The sequence below is a fragment of the Parasteatoda tepidariorum genome, unplaced genomic scaffold (assembly GCF_043381705.1).
Source record: "Parasteatoda tepidariorum isolate YZ-2023 unplaced genomic scaffold, CAS_Ptep_4.0 HiC_scaffold_846, whole genome shotgun sequence".
In the NCBI taxonomy this organism is placed as follows: Eukaryota; Metazoa; Arthropoda; class Arachnida; order Araneae; family Theridiidae; genus Parasteatoda; species Parasteatoda tepidariorum.
Genome location: NW_027261934.1, coordinates 6,625 through 19,768, shown reverse-complemented (window position 1 = coordinate 19,768; position 13,144 = coordinate 6,625). Strand labels below are relative to the sequence as shown.

The window sequence follows — 13,144 nt, the reverse complement described above, 5'->3', positions numbered from 1 at the left end:
TAACTTTAAAGTCGTTAGAATTCTGACAGTTAGAAACAAAATTTTAATATTTCTAAGTGTTTTTTTTAAAAAAAAATACATAAAATGTCGGAATTTTTGGAGTTTTGATCCGATTCGAAGTTGGAATGGTATCTGGCTTCGGTCAGTTTTTCAGAAAATTAATTATTTTTTAAAATTGTTATTATTTAATAAACTTCAATATTTCTTCAGTCTATGACAGTTTCTAAAAAATTACTATGTAAAATTTTGAAACAAATGCATTGCATTTTTCTCTGGCACTATTTGTAAAAGCTTTTGCTATGGCTTTTTTAAATATGCTGCTAATTTAAGCCAATAAAATTTTGCTGGATAGTTAATTGCAACAGAGTACAGTAGGCCAGCATCCAAGGTCTCGTGGCCAAAATTAGCATTTGATACAATTTGTTTCAAAATTTGGGGTTTTTTATTTAGGGGTTTTAATGTGCTGGTAAATTGAAATATCCACACAAAAAAATCAAAATGGTGACTGAAATATGGAGAGCAAAAATTAAAAAAAATAATATAGTACGGTTAAATAATTAATTATAGCAATGAAAATATAATGATTTTCGTAATTTTATATTAAAAATAAAAAGCAAATAATATTTCCGAAGTAATATTAAAAATTCCTGCGAATTAAATAAAGCGAAAACATGAAAAAAAAAACATAATTTTTGTTTTTCGGTATATTTAGTTCACCTTTTCAATACGGACAAAATGGGGAAGGTAGAAACATCAAAGAAGACAACAAAAAAAGTTTAGCTAATTACTTCGTGGAACTTTTTGGAACTAAAATTCGAACGTCATTCAAACATTGTAAAATGTCAAATGATAAGATAAACTGTAAGTTTGTCAAGAGTATTAATGAATCCAACAAATTGAAAAATTGTACTATAATTTCAGACTAATTACTCTGATTAGAATGTAACAGTAAGGAGAAATTCCTATATATATTTCTGAAATAAAAATTTTAAAGTTACATTAAAAAAAAAAAAATTAACATATTTTTCATTACACTGTACTCTCGTCGGTCCGAAAAGTAAATTATAATGTTTGGAATGATTATGAATATTTAATTTGGGCTATATTAAAACTGCCTACACATATTTTAGTTGAAAATTAAATTATTGATTTTTGGCCAAAGATCATGGTGTTCTGACCCACAGTGTACTGTGACCGTTTCATTTCTTAGTGTTCTTTCTTGCCACTACGAAGTATTCTGGGAAACATTTGAAACTCGAATAAAAATGAATACTGAAAATTATGAGATGGATTTTGCGGCATATTTTCATTACTATCATTTTACAATCATATTTAAAACTATTTTATAGAACTTTCAAATCAAGTTTCTTGACTGCACATTATAAAAGACACATATTTTCATTATAGAACCTTGTAAGAGTTTAAGACCTTGTAAAATGAACACAAGCTTTTTATTAGGACCTCTCCGAGTTGATAAATAAATGTTAAAATTATTCGGTTTATTTAACATTCTTCTAAGAATGTTAAATAAATTGGTAAAAATAAAATTAAAAAACCTTCTAAATGAGAAAAAAATTCTTTTTTTTTCGAAAAATAGGATTGTTAAAAGTACTTTTATTTCGAATCAGTCACTTTAAATAATAAGACAAATGTATTCTTAAGTATTATATAACAACTTTAATTCTTTTTTGATATGATTATACATAACTTTAATATTAGAGCATAAACAACTCGCATGACTGCCTCTATTTTGAAGAACCAGGACTACTAGTTGTTTTATCTTCTCCAGAACTCGATACCTCGATGCCAATTTCACTACTTGATTCTGTCCATCCACTACTGGAAGAACCTTCCCCATCTCCAGTACTTTCACTATTACCTTCATTACTTCCCCTTGTCTCATCATTTTCTGAATTATTTTCACTCTCACCAGAAGCTCCCTTGCATTCTGGGTCATCAGTGGATTTTTCAGAACCAGATTCTTCCTTGCTGGGTTCATCACGGCTATTTCTCTTTCTGTGAGGTTTTGCATTGCATGCCACAACAACCACAGTGGCCACAATAAGAAGGATCTGTCAAGTTAGGATATTTTAATCAAATGTAAATTTGTCAATAAATAATATAATTGTAATAAGTGTTTTCAATATTTATTTGTATCATTTATAGTAATTTATTTGTAAATAAATAAATAATTGCCAATACGTAGTTTACAAAATAAAAAAAAATAAGTGTTTATCGTATTTAAAATTTACACATCTAAAAAATTTCCTTTCATGTCACTGTTATTGTTTATAAAATTTTGTATATTTTACCAAAGAATGTTTCGTTGTGGATTCATATATTCTTCGCATTTAGTAAAGGAATGTCCAATGACAATATGACACTTGACTGAGTTTTTGGAAGCTTTATTGCCAAGGAAAATAAAAAGCTATAGTTTAAGTTCCTCACACTTGAGGCAAAACTATAATTTTAAACAATAAATAACATCTTGGGATAAAGAGTTATCCGTTTTTTAGAATGGCTAATGAACTTGAGTATTTCAAAGACATTTTTTTTAAAAATTCACAGTGTGGCTGAATTTTTTCACCTGGAAGATCCATTTTTTATAAATATATAACCGTCGTAGAACAGTCGACCCAATTTTATCGGTTTACGACAAAGTTCAAATCCGTACCCTTGTAATTTTGAACCCTATCCAGAAAACAAAGGAACTCCTGGATCAAGTATTGGGAGAAATATGGCATCGTTGAGAACTTTCTGATGGAACTAACCCTCATTTGCGTTACATGGAGAGGAAGACCACGAGAACCTCTAACAGTTAGCTTGACGGCAAAAGGATTCTAACCCATGATCCGTCTACCACTGAGGATATTTCACGTCAGCACTGCTGTCGGTATAAGCCGTATGTGGATTCGTATCGAACAGCCATCACCGGAAGAAGAGCTATTTGCAATTCCAGTTAGAGAAAATCGGAGAGCAATAATAAGAACGACTAGAAATCCTTTTGGATCTTCCCGCGCATGTTCAAATTCTGTCAAATGCGAGACGTTATTTTTGAGCCGTGCTGCCTCAGGGGATAGAGCTTGGTCTTTCAATGAGGTGAACCTGGTTCGAATCCCAGCGATAGTTGGTCGATACGAATTTCGCAACCGGCTGACACAGACAACTGTGGTGACGTAAAATGTCTCAGTGGTAGACGGATCATGGTTTAGAGTCCCCTAGCCGTCAGGCTAACAGTGGGAGGTTTTTGTGGTTTTCCTCCCTATGTCGCACAAATACCAGTTAATTGCATCTTAAAGCCCTCCACGAACAATTTTTTCCCTATATTTGATCCAAAAGCTCCCTTGTATTCTTGATTGGGTTCAAAATTGCAAGGCTGCGGAGTTGAGCATTATTAGCCGTAAGCACAAAAAGCTGGGTCTGCTGTTCCAGGACAGTTATTAAATAAGAACGGTATGGAAAAACATTCCAGATAATGCCCTGGACTGTCGTGACGATGATGATTTGTTTTATAAGAAATGACTAACTGCTTTGAAAAATACACTGTGTCTCAAAAATGGCGGACTACTTAAAAAAAAAGACATAAAAAGCGAGAGAAAATAGAAAGTTTTTGTATTTTTTAAGGCCGTCCACATTTTGCTTTATTCTTAGAATTGAGATCAGTTACTATCAAAACAAACTATCAAATTGTTTAGAAACTTTTCTAAAACAAAATTTAGAAATTACGTTTAAAAATATTGTTGTAGAAAATACATTCTTTCGAAAGGTTACCTTAAAAATTATACGAAAATGTAATAGTGCTGTAAATATAACTAACGAATTGTTATCTGCAGCTATACAAGCCATGGATAGTGTAAAAATAACCTATTAACAAGTTATCCTCTAGTGTAAAATTATTTTAAGTAAAGAAATGTGGAGCTCTCGTATTATAATAAACCACACGTTCATTCAGGAATGTTCTATTAAAGCTCTATAGAGAAGCGTGATTGTTCTAAAGTAACTACGTGAACGTATAGCATGCTACACTCTTAGAAATTTCACGAAAAAAAATTGTTAAATAGCAACTTATTGAATTATTATTTTACCATATTTAATCGAAACAGTCAAATAACCGTAAATAAAATGGCAATCAAACTGGCAAGCTTGAGAAAAACTGTTTATTAACTGCTTTTACCTAATACGGTAAAACAACCAGAATTTTATCGCGCCCACTAGAACCACCTGATGAAGCTACTTAGCTCTTTGCAACTGCGCACATATTATAGCCGAGCGGGCTTATCTGTCTATCTCAAGACCGGCAGATCTGGAGTTCGAGTCCTAGTGGTGACACCACACTATTTTCTCCATTCTCTTCAACACATGAAGAATTTCGATTCTTCGACACTCTTCTATGCCCATTACCTTACGAAAAGCCGAGCTCCTATGTCTAGTTAAATAATTAGTTTTTTTTTTTACGTTTTAGAAAAATGCTAGTTGTAAATGGTCAAAAAACAGTATAGTTTTGTATTCATGGTTTTATAACCATACTTTTTGTAAATGGTTTCAAAACCAAAAAGGAAAAAAAATGTTCTTTACCGTAAACTTTACGATTAATCGGACAGACAGCTGAGAGTAATTTTACCATCATTTTCGGATGAAAATTTTAACAGTGCAGTAATAGATGATTAAATAGCATTACATTTTTCGTTCTATCTAAGAACCATTCTTATATTAAATGTTTTCATCAGAAATAGTTATATCGGAAAATAATTAAAAAAATAGTTACTCACTAAAGTTAGCTTCATGTTGATTCTTCTTTCCTCAAAGATCTAATATCAAGTATCAATAACAAAATATAATATTGATCTCAATTTATACTCCCAAATTTGTTTTCATTCCGTGACTTTTTTTCCAGGGATAACAGATTTACTGATTCCGAAAACCACCCCTTTAGTGCGAGATACCTTCAATTATTTGATGAAGAACAATGAACTGTGGAATAATAAACACTGGTTGCGTTCCAACTTTGCGTGTGACAAAGATTCAGGATGTTGCAGAGTTGCAGTGCGTTCCATTCATGAATCAATACGGAAGAATATTTACTGCTAAAGGAAGTGATGTACGCACAATACTTTCAAAGAAAAACATACAAATATTATTTAGTTGGAGTAAACACGTGCAAATCAATAGGGAAAAAAGACACTTTCTGACAAAATGATGAAAATTTGATTCGAATTCTTTCATTTTTCCTATTAAAAGTTAATTAAAAATATTATATTATATNAATTTTCAGGTTTACAACTACTAATGTTCCTCTACGTAGCCTTATAATTTTGAACCCAATACGGAAGACAAAGGAACTCTTGGATCCAGTACTCAGAGATATTTGCCTTCGTGACTGACTTTTTTATGGAACTAACCGCATTTGCTTTATATGGAGAGGAAGACCACGAGAACCTCCCATGGTTAGCCTGACGGCAAGGGGACTCTAATCCATGATCCGTCTACCACTGAGGATATTTCATGTCAACACTGTGGTTGGTGCAAGCTGGACGAGGAATTCGTATCGACCAGCCATCGCTGGTATTCGAACTCGGTTTGTCTCATGGGAAAGTGAATGCTCTATCCCCTGAACCATCGCGACTGAAACATAAAATACGCAGTATTTGCTTTTTTATTTTATTTTTTATTTTAACTGAAACAAATGAAAAGCAAATACGTTGCGACTTTCATAGGTAAAGCCGAGTAGAAAAGAAAAGATTCGCCTCTGACCCAATCTGCAGATTGTCACAGAGAAAGTTCTGAAATTTGAATTCAAGATGTTCTGTAAACACCACCCTTATTATATATTTTTACCATTTGTCAACTAGAAAACTGGAATTCAACGACAACCTATTTTTAAAAAATTAACTACAAAAATTTTTGACAGATGGCGCTGCTCTTTTCTGAACTGTAAAACAATGCTTCCTCATCATGTTGAATCCTCGGATTGCACCTCGCGGTTGTTAAAAGTAGTGATTATTTAAGAAAACGTAGTTTTATAGTTATCTACGTTAGAAATGCCATCTACTGACGGGTTTTGAAATAAATTTTGGAAATTGCTGAAAGTAAGTTATCTGGTTAACTCAACAACCATATGACTCAGTCTCACCCACGTTTTAAAATTAATCACGAACTTCTTCAAACTACGGATTTTGTAATTGTTTTAAAATAAGTTGAGATTGATTCATCTCGTTATTCAGGTAATTGTTATGCAGGTTCGAATTAGTAGTAAATGTGCCCTAAGTTTGTGAAAATGTAATTCAAACAAATTGATGTAGAATTATTTCTATATATTGTCTTTGTCTATTTTTATTTTATTTTATGGTCGTTGAGCAGCCAACCCAATTTTTGAGTTTACGACTACTAATATTCATCTCCGGAGCTTTGAAATTTTTAACCCAATACAGAAAACAAAGGAGCTCTTGGATCCAGTACTGAGAGATATTTGCCTTCGTGGAAGACTTTTTGATGGAACTAACCAGCATTTGTGTTACATGGAGAGGAAGACCATAAGAACCTCCCACGATTAGCCTGATGGCAAGGAGACTATAATCCATGATCTATCTATACTGAGGATATTTTATGTCAGCACTGTGGTCGGTACAAGTCGGATGAGGAATTCGTATCGACCAGACATCGCCGGAATTCGAAGTTCACATCATTGAAAGGTGAAAGCTCTGTCACCTGAGCCATCACGGCTCTGTTTTTCTGTATTATAATTTACAAAGCTTTCTGGACGCTACGGATAGCATTTAGGACCTCATGCTCTGATTTTCGTTTTTTTTAATCTTTTTACCCTTGTATTTTCTTTTTGTCTCTAAAACATCTGATTTTTCCGAGATTTTCTAACAGAAAGAATTTTTTCCAAATAATTAGAAAGCAAAGTTTATGAAAGTTCTTTTAGAAATTTTGCTGCCAGTTTTTTGTTTGTTTTAGGAAGACGATGGTCAGCATACGCATTCCAAGCATTTTATCAAATGCATGGATGTATATACCTCGGGAAAGGGGCTATATATATATATATATATATATATATATTCACATCAAGTTATGATAATCTTGAGTATTACCCAAGAAATGTTGCAAAATTTTAAAATTAAAAATTTTTAAAAGAAATACATTTTTTTAAGAGTTAAAATTTCCCAAAATGTTTCTTCTGTGATTTAAATTGTTTTTACTTTTTTTACCATGTTTTTATGAACTGGCTTTTCATTATTAACAATTGAGTTCTATCATGAAAGCTTTTAACCACCTTTCAACTTTCTAGAGCTTTTAAATATTTCCAGGTTTCCGATAAAAATACCTAAATGTTGGTTTCAATAGTTTTCCAATCATTATAATTTATCGTCATTGAATCAGCATTGAATCAGCTCTCTATATTAAAAAAAATAAGATGCTATGGTTAAATTGGATGTTCAACTTTACATTACATTCTCTTTTACAGTGCAAAATCCTTAAGATTTAGAAACTTTGAAGTGAACGTGTGTAGAAAAATGAAGTAAGATGTAATAAACAAAAATTAGCATTCGACATTTAGTGCGAGAAATTTCAACTGTTAAAATTGTAGTAAAATATAACCCAGGAAAAAATAAAGTGCCCAGCTTTATTTTGTATAAAAGTTTACCAAGAGAAAAAGTATAAAGAGGATTACTCTATATGTTCCTCACATTTTATTCATTCAAATGGATTTGTTTAATTATTTTTTTTTACATTTCTGTATATTCAGTCATTTTAATTTTCACTTAATCTCTGACATTGTTATTATTATTCTCGTACTCTCCTCTTGGTTCTGTACCTCCCCGTCTTCTATATAATCCTTCATTATATTCTCCTCTATATGATCTTCCACTACCTCTTCCTCTATAAGATCCGTCACGATCTTCTCTGTATGATCTTCCGTAGCCTCTTCCTCTATAAGATCCTTCACGATCTTCTCCTCTATATGATCTTCCACTACCTCCTCCTCTATAAGATCCTTCACGATCTTCTCCTCTGTATGATCTTCCATAGCCTCTTCCTCTATATGATCTTTCAAGATCTTCTCCTCTGTATGATCCTCCGTGATCTCTTCTTCTGTATGAATTTCCATAATCTCCTCTCCCTCTAAGTGATCTCCAATAACTTCCCCTGTGACTTCTTTCGCCTCTACCATGTTCTCCATCACCTCTGCTACCTTCATCACCATCTGAGTCACTTACCGAACCTTCCTCTCTGTTTGGATTTTCGTCTGAACCTCTTTCATCTCCATCTTTTGAGTTTTCCTCTGACTCCCTTCCTTTGTCTGAATTTCTTTCTGAACGTTCTTCATCTCCATCTGAGTTTCTTTCTGAATTGCTTTCTCCTTCGTCTGAATTTCTATCTGAATCTCGTCCATCCTCACCCGAGTTTCCTTCTGAACCACTTCCTCCATCTATTTTTGAGTTTCCTTCTGAATCTAATCCTCTATTTCTTCCTGATTTTCCTTCTGAACCTATTTCTTCTTCTCCTCCTGAGTTAAATACTGAGCCTCTTCTTCCATCGCCTTCTGAGTTTCCTTCTGAACCACTTTCTCCATCTCTCCATGAGTTTCCTTCTGAACCACTTTCTCCATCTCTCCCCGAGTTTCCTTCTGAACCACTTTCTCCATCTCGCCCCGAGTTTCCTTCTGAACCACTTCCTCTATATCCCCCTGAGTTTCCTTCTGAACCGCTTCCTCCATCTCTCCCTGTCTTTCCTCCTGAACCACTTCCTCCATATCCCCCTGAGTTTCCTTCTGAACTACTTCCTCCATCTCTCCCTAATTTTCCTCCTGAACCACTTCCTCTATATCCCCCTGAGTTTCCTTCTGAACCGCTTCTTCCACCTCCTCCTGAATATCCAGAGTTTCCTCCCGTACTTACTTCTGTACTGTTTTGCAGATTTTGAGCCACGCTTACTAAGAAGACAACAGAAATCGTAAGAAATGAGATCTGCCAAAGAAATTAAAATAGTATTATTTAAAACATTTCTTTTATGTATGAAAGGAAAAAGTTCATATTATTTTAGAGAGGTTTTTTTTTATCTTTAAAAGAATTAATGATAAATGAAATGAAACAATCTTTCATATTCCACTAATATTTCCCGTAAAATTGTCTCAAGCTGATATTCATTTCCTGCATAATGATACCCTGGCCTAAAAAAATCGAAAAGATTCTTCTACAGCTAAGCATGTTACTATTGGCAAGTATATAAACATTCAACCTCTTTGTATTTTAATCGGTTCTTTTCTTCATACTTATTATTACTTTTTTTAATTTTTTTCAGACACAGTTTAAAACGCCATCAAACGACGTTAATGTTTGCAATATTTTAAAAATTAGTGTTCTTCTACCGCTTGTTCTATATTCCCTATTTTGAGTTTCATCCTCGGATATACAGGGTTTACAACAATTACAACCCATTAAGCGTTTTGAAAACCTGTTTAATCGATAGTAAAGAAGGTGGAATTGAAAATATAAAAGTCTGTTTAATTGTCAAATGGAGCGTGTTGGAATATTTGTAGCCTTTTACCCGTCTCTGTCGCCTCCGGCTGTGTTATTTCGTTCTTCTTTTGATTCCTGTTTGTTTTTCTTTTTGTTTTTTATTCGCGCTTATTAATCTGTTACCCACAGTGTGCATATTTTTTCACTTCATTTTGGGCAAGAATTGCAATAATTCAAATTAAGAGGGTTGGTTATAGAACTTCTTCTAAAACTAGTAGTAGACTCGAAAATACCATACCATATTTTGATATCAATTTTCAATATTATTTTCACTATTTGTTAGCATAAGGGCTTAAAAAATTCTGCCTTCATTCATTTATTTTTGAATTGATACATTTGCTCACAATTTAGAGACTTAAACAAAAAATAAAACATTCTAACATACAATTAAAAAAGTATGTAACAAAAAACGTATAATAAAAATTAAAGATTTTTATAACCTAACATACAATTAAAAAAGCATGTAACAAAAAACGTATAATAAAAATTAAAGATTTTTATAACCGTTGTTAAACAACAGACCTAATAATGGGTTGACGACTACTAATGTTCAACACCGTAGCCTTGTAATTTTGAGTCCGATCCAGAAGACAAGGGAACTCCAAAATCAAGTATTGGGGGAAATTTACCTTCTTGGTGAACTTTTTGATGGAAACCCACACAAAACCTCCCACTGTTAGCCTTACTCTAACCCATGATCTGTCTATCACTGAGAATATTTTACGTCAGCACTGCGATCGATGCGAGCTGGGTGAGGAAGTCGTACCGACCAGCCATTGCTAAGATTCGAACCCGATTCACCTCATTGGAAGGTGAACGCTCTATCCCCTGAGCTACCAAGGCTCAAAATTAGAAAGTTTGGGGCAATATAATGAAAAGTCACGAGTGCTTAGGAGAGTGTTACAGAAAAGTGTTTCGGTGGAGGAAAGAAAAAGAGAAATTCTATTAGCCAATAAGAAAATTTGCTTTGCAGCTCTCGAAACATTGCTAATTATAATTTTTATATACAAGTGTTCCCCTTGGAAACATTGCTGCTTATCACAGAAATTGCTAAAAGCAAATCAACTCCCGCGATTGCAAAACAAGCTAATTTAAAATAATGTTTTAAAAGAAAAGATGTAAAATCAAAATAAAAGAAATTTTTAAACATTCGATCGCTTCATTACTATCAAATACATTAAGAATGACTGCTGGTGAAAATAAAAAGGAAAACAGCAGCGATCGCCATAGCAACGCATGCAATGACGACGCATGCGCACTGTTTACTATTACTCGCGAACACAGTTGAACTTTGCTCTCTAATTATTTGGAAAAAATTCTTTCTGTTAGAGAATCTCGGAAAAATCAGATGTTTTAGAGACAAAAAGAAAATACAAAGGCAAAAAGATTTTAAAAAAACGAAAATCAGAGCATGAGGTCCTAAACACTATCCGTAGCGTCCAGATAAGAAAGCTTTGTAAAATATAATACAGAAAAACAGAGCCGTGATGGCTCAGGTGATAGAGCTTTCGCCTTTCAATGGCTGGGTTCGAATTCCGGCGATGTCTGATCGATACGAATTCCTCATCCGACTTGTACCGACCACAATGCTGACGTAAAATATCCTCAGTATAGATGGATCATGGATTATAGTCCCCTTGCCATCAGGCTACGCCATCAAACCCAAACCAAGACCCATATTGCCAATGGGCAATAATAATAGTTACAATTCCATAGAGCTTGCGATACAAATTTATGTACCTTCCCCAAACGACACCAATAAGCCAATTATTAAAGTTAAAATAAACATAACTGCTAATTGTATAAAAATTAACGCAATAGTTTCAGAACCCCAGAACACTAAATATACTGGATGGAATGCATAGACTAACTTTTCGTACATGCTCAGTTGATTCTAGTATATGATTCGTTGTGTAAAGCCGTTTATGCTCCATTGAGTAAATGCCGCGAAGAGCAAAATTTCCGTAAAAGCTAAGTAGAGGAATTTTTCCGTATGTGCTCAGAAAAGTACGAGAAATCTGACACTTTGAACATAATCTGTGCAATAGCCAAGAGCAAAATTATCATTTATGTTGCAATTTTCGGAATTTTAATTAGCTGTTAAAAAGCTTTGAAACCTTGAAATATTACATTCTTTAAATTTCGATATTTTATAGTCCTTGTGGCAGAAAAAGATATTGTTTTACAGAACTAATTTTTTTCTGTGTTCTGGATAATGTGAAGATGCAAGCTTTTGCATATACAGGCTAGGTGAAATTCTTAAGACTTTATGGCATTCGAGCCAATATTCGTTCAACCCTAACTGAATGCATGTGATTACCACATGGGCTACAATAAATATTATTTTCATTTGTGAAACAATAAGGCTGCAAATTTTATGGCATTCCATCAACTGTATGCTGTGAGTGAAGCTCCAAATTTCCCCTTAACGGAGACTTTAAGCATTTTTCCCCATACTTATATCGTTTCAGTAATAGGGGCTCAAGGGATAGAGCATTCGCCTTCCTATGAGGTAAACCGGGTTCGAATCCCAGCGATGACAGGTCGATTCGAATTCCGCACCCGACCACACTGACCACAGTGCAGACGTAAAATATCCTCAGTGGTAGACAGATCATGGGTTAGAGTCTCCTTGCCATCAGTCTAACCGTGGGACGTTTTCGTGGTTTTCCTCACCATGTAACGCAAATTCAAATGCAGGTTAGTTTAATCAAAACGTCCCCCACAAAGACAAATTTCCTCCAATACTTGATCCAAGAGTTCTTCTGGATTGGGATCAAAATGACAAGTCTACGGAGTTGAACATTAGTAGTTGTAAACCAAAATTGGGTCGGTCATAAAATAAAAAATTAAAATATTCATTTCGTTTCTGATCGCATTCGCCATTCTATTTATTTATTAAAATTACGACCTGTGTTGTGGATTCTAAATAATTTATATTATGTGAACCCTCTACTTTAAAACTTACTGCACTAAAAAAAAAGAAAAACGTGAAATGAAATTTCTGCTCACTGCTATTATCTTCATATTTCAATTGTACACCGAGACAAGTGTCTTTCAATACTTCTTCAGTTTTCACCAACCCTGGAAAATAAAATTATTTTATATAAGTTGATCCAACTGATCAAAATCACAGGCTTTTAAATGAAATATATGACTCAGATGGTGATGAAGGTAGCAGAGGTGATGGAGAACATGGTAGATGCTTTTAAATATATATATATTATAGCATAATAGATAAGTGCAAAAATGACAAAAAGGAAAAAAACGTAGAAACTTAAGAAAAACAATAAGTTTTATTTAATGAGCATTAGCTGCAAGTAAATAGAACTCATGAAATAAGTTCAAAATGTAGAGTAAACATGGAAAAATTACAGAACACTAAAAAAAGGGAAAAAGAAAAATAATAATAAAATAATAATAAAATAATTTTTAAAAAAATCTGGGAAAAAAAATTCCGAGAAAAGGAAGAAAAAAAATTTTAAAATTCCAGATTTTTATTAATTTTTTTTCCGTTTTAAGTTTGTAAATAAACTTTAATAATTTAAAGTTTCCTAGTCTAGTAGTTTTCGTACAAAAAAAAGTAAAATATAAGGTTATATTGAACACCTAAAACTGTTTTG

At 33.3% G+C, this 13,144-nt stretch overlaps 2 protein-coding genes across 2 annotated transcripts; both read right to left on the bottom strand.

Annotated features, from left to right (window-relative positions):
• Positions 1-1,652: 1,652 nt before the first annotated feature.
• LOC107451102 (uncharacterized) lies at positions 1,653-4,954 on the bottom strand. Its single transcript, XM_016067095.4, has 2 exons — positions 4,770-4,954; positions 1,653-2,072 (listed from the first exon to the last, which is right to left on the bottom strand). The coding sequence occupies exons 1-2, from the start codon at positions 4,782-4,784 to the stop codon at positions 1,746-1,748; spliced, it is 342 nt and encodes a 113-aa protein (XP_015922581.1). The 5' UTR covers positions 4,785-4,954; the 3' UTR covers positions 1,653-1,745.
• A 2,651-nt stretch (positions 4,955-7,605) lies between these two features.
• On the bottom strand, positions 7,606-12,605 carry LOC107451111 (uncharacterized). Its single transcript, XM_043055644.1, has 2 exons — positions 12,534-12,605; positions 7,606-8,969 (listed from the first exon to the last, which is right to left on the bottom strand). Exons 1-2 carry the CDS (start codon positions 12,546-12,548, stop codon positions 7,764-7,766), a joined length of 1,221 nt encoding a protein of 406 aa, XP_042911578.1. The 5' UTR covers positions 12,549-12,605; the 3' UTR covers positions 7,606-7,763.
• Positions 12,606-13,144: the final 539 nt, after the last annotated feature.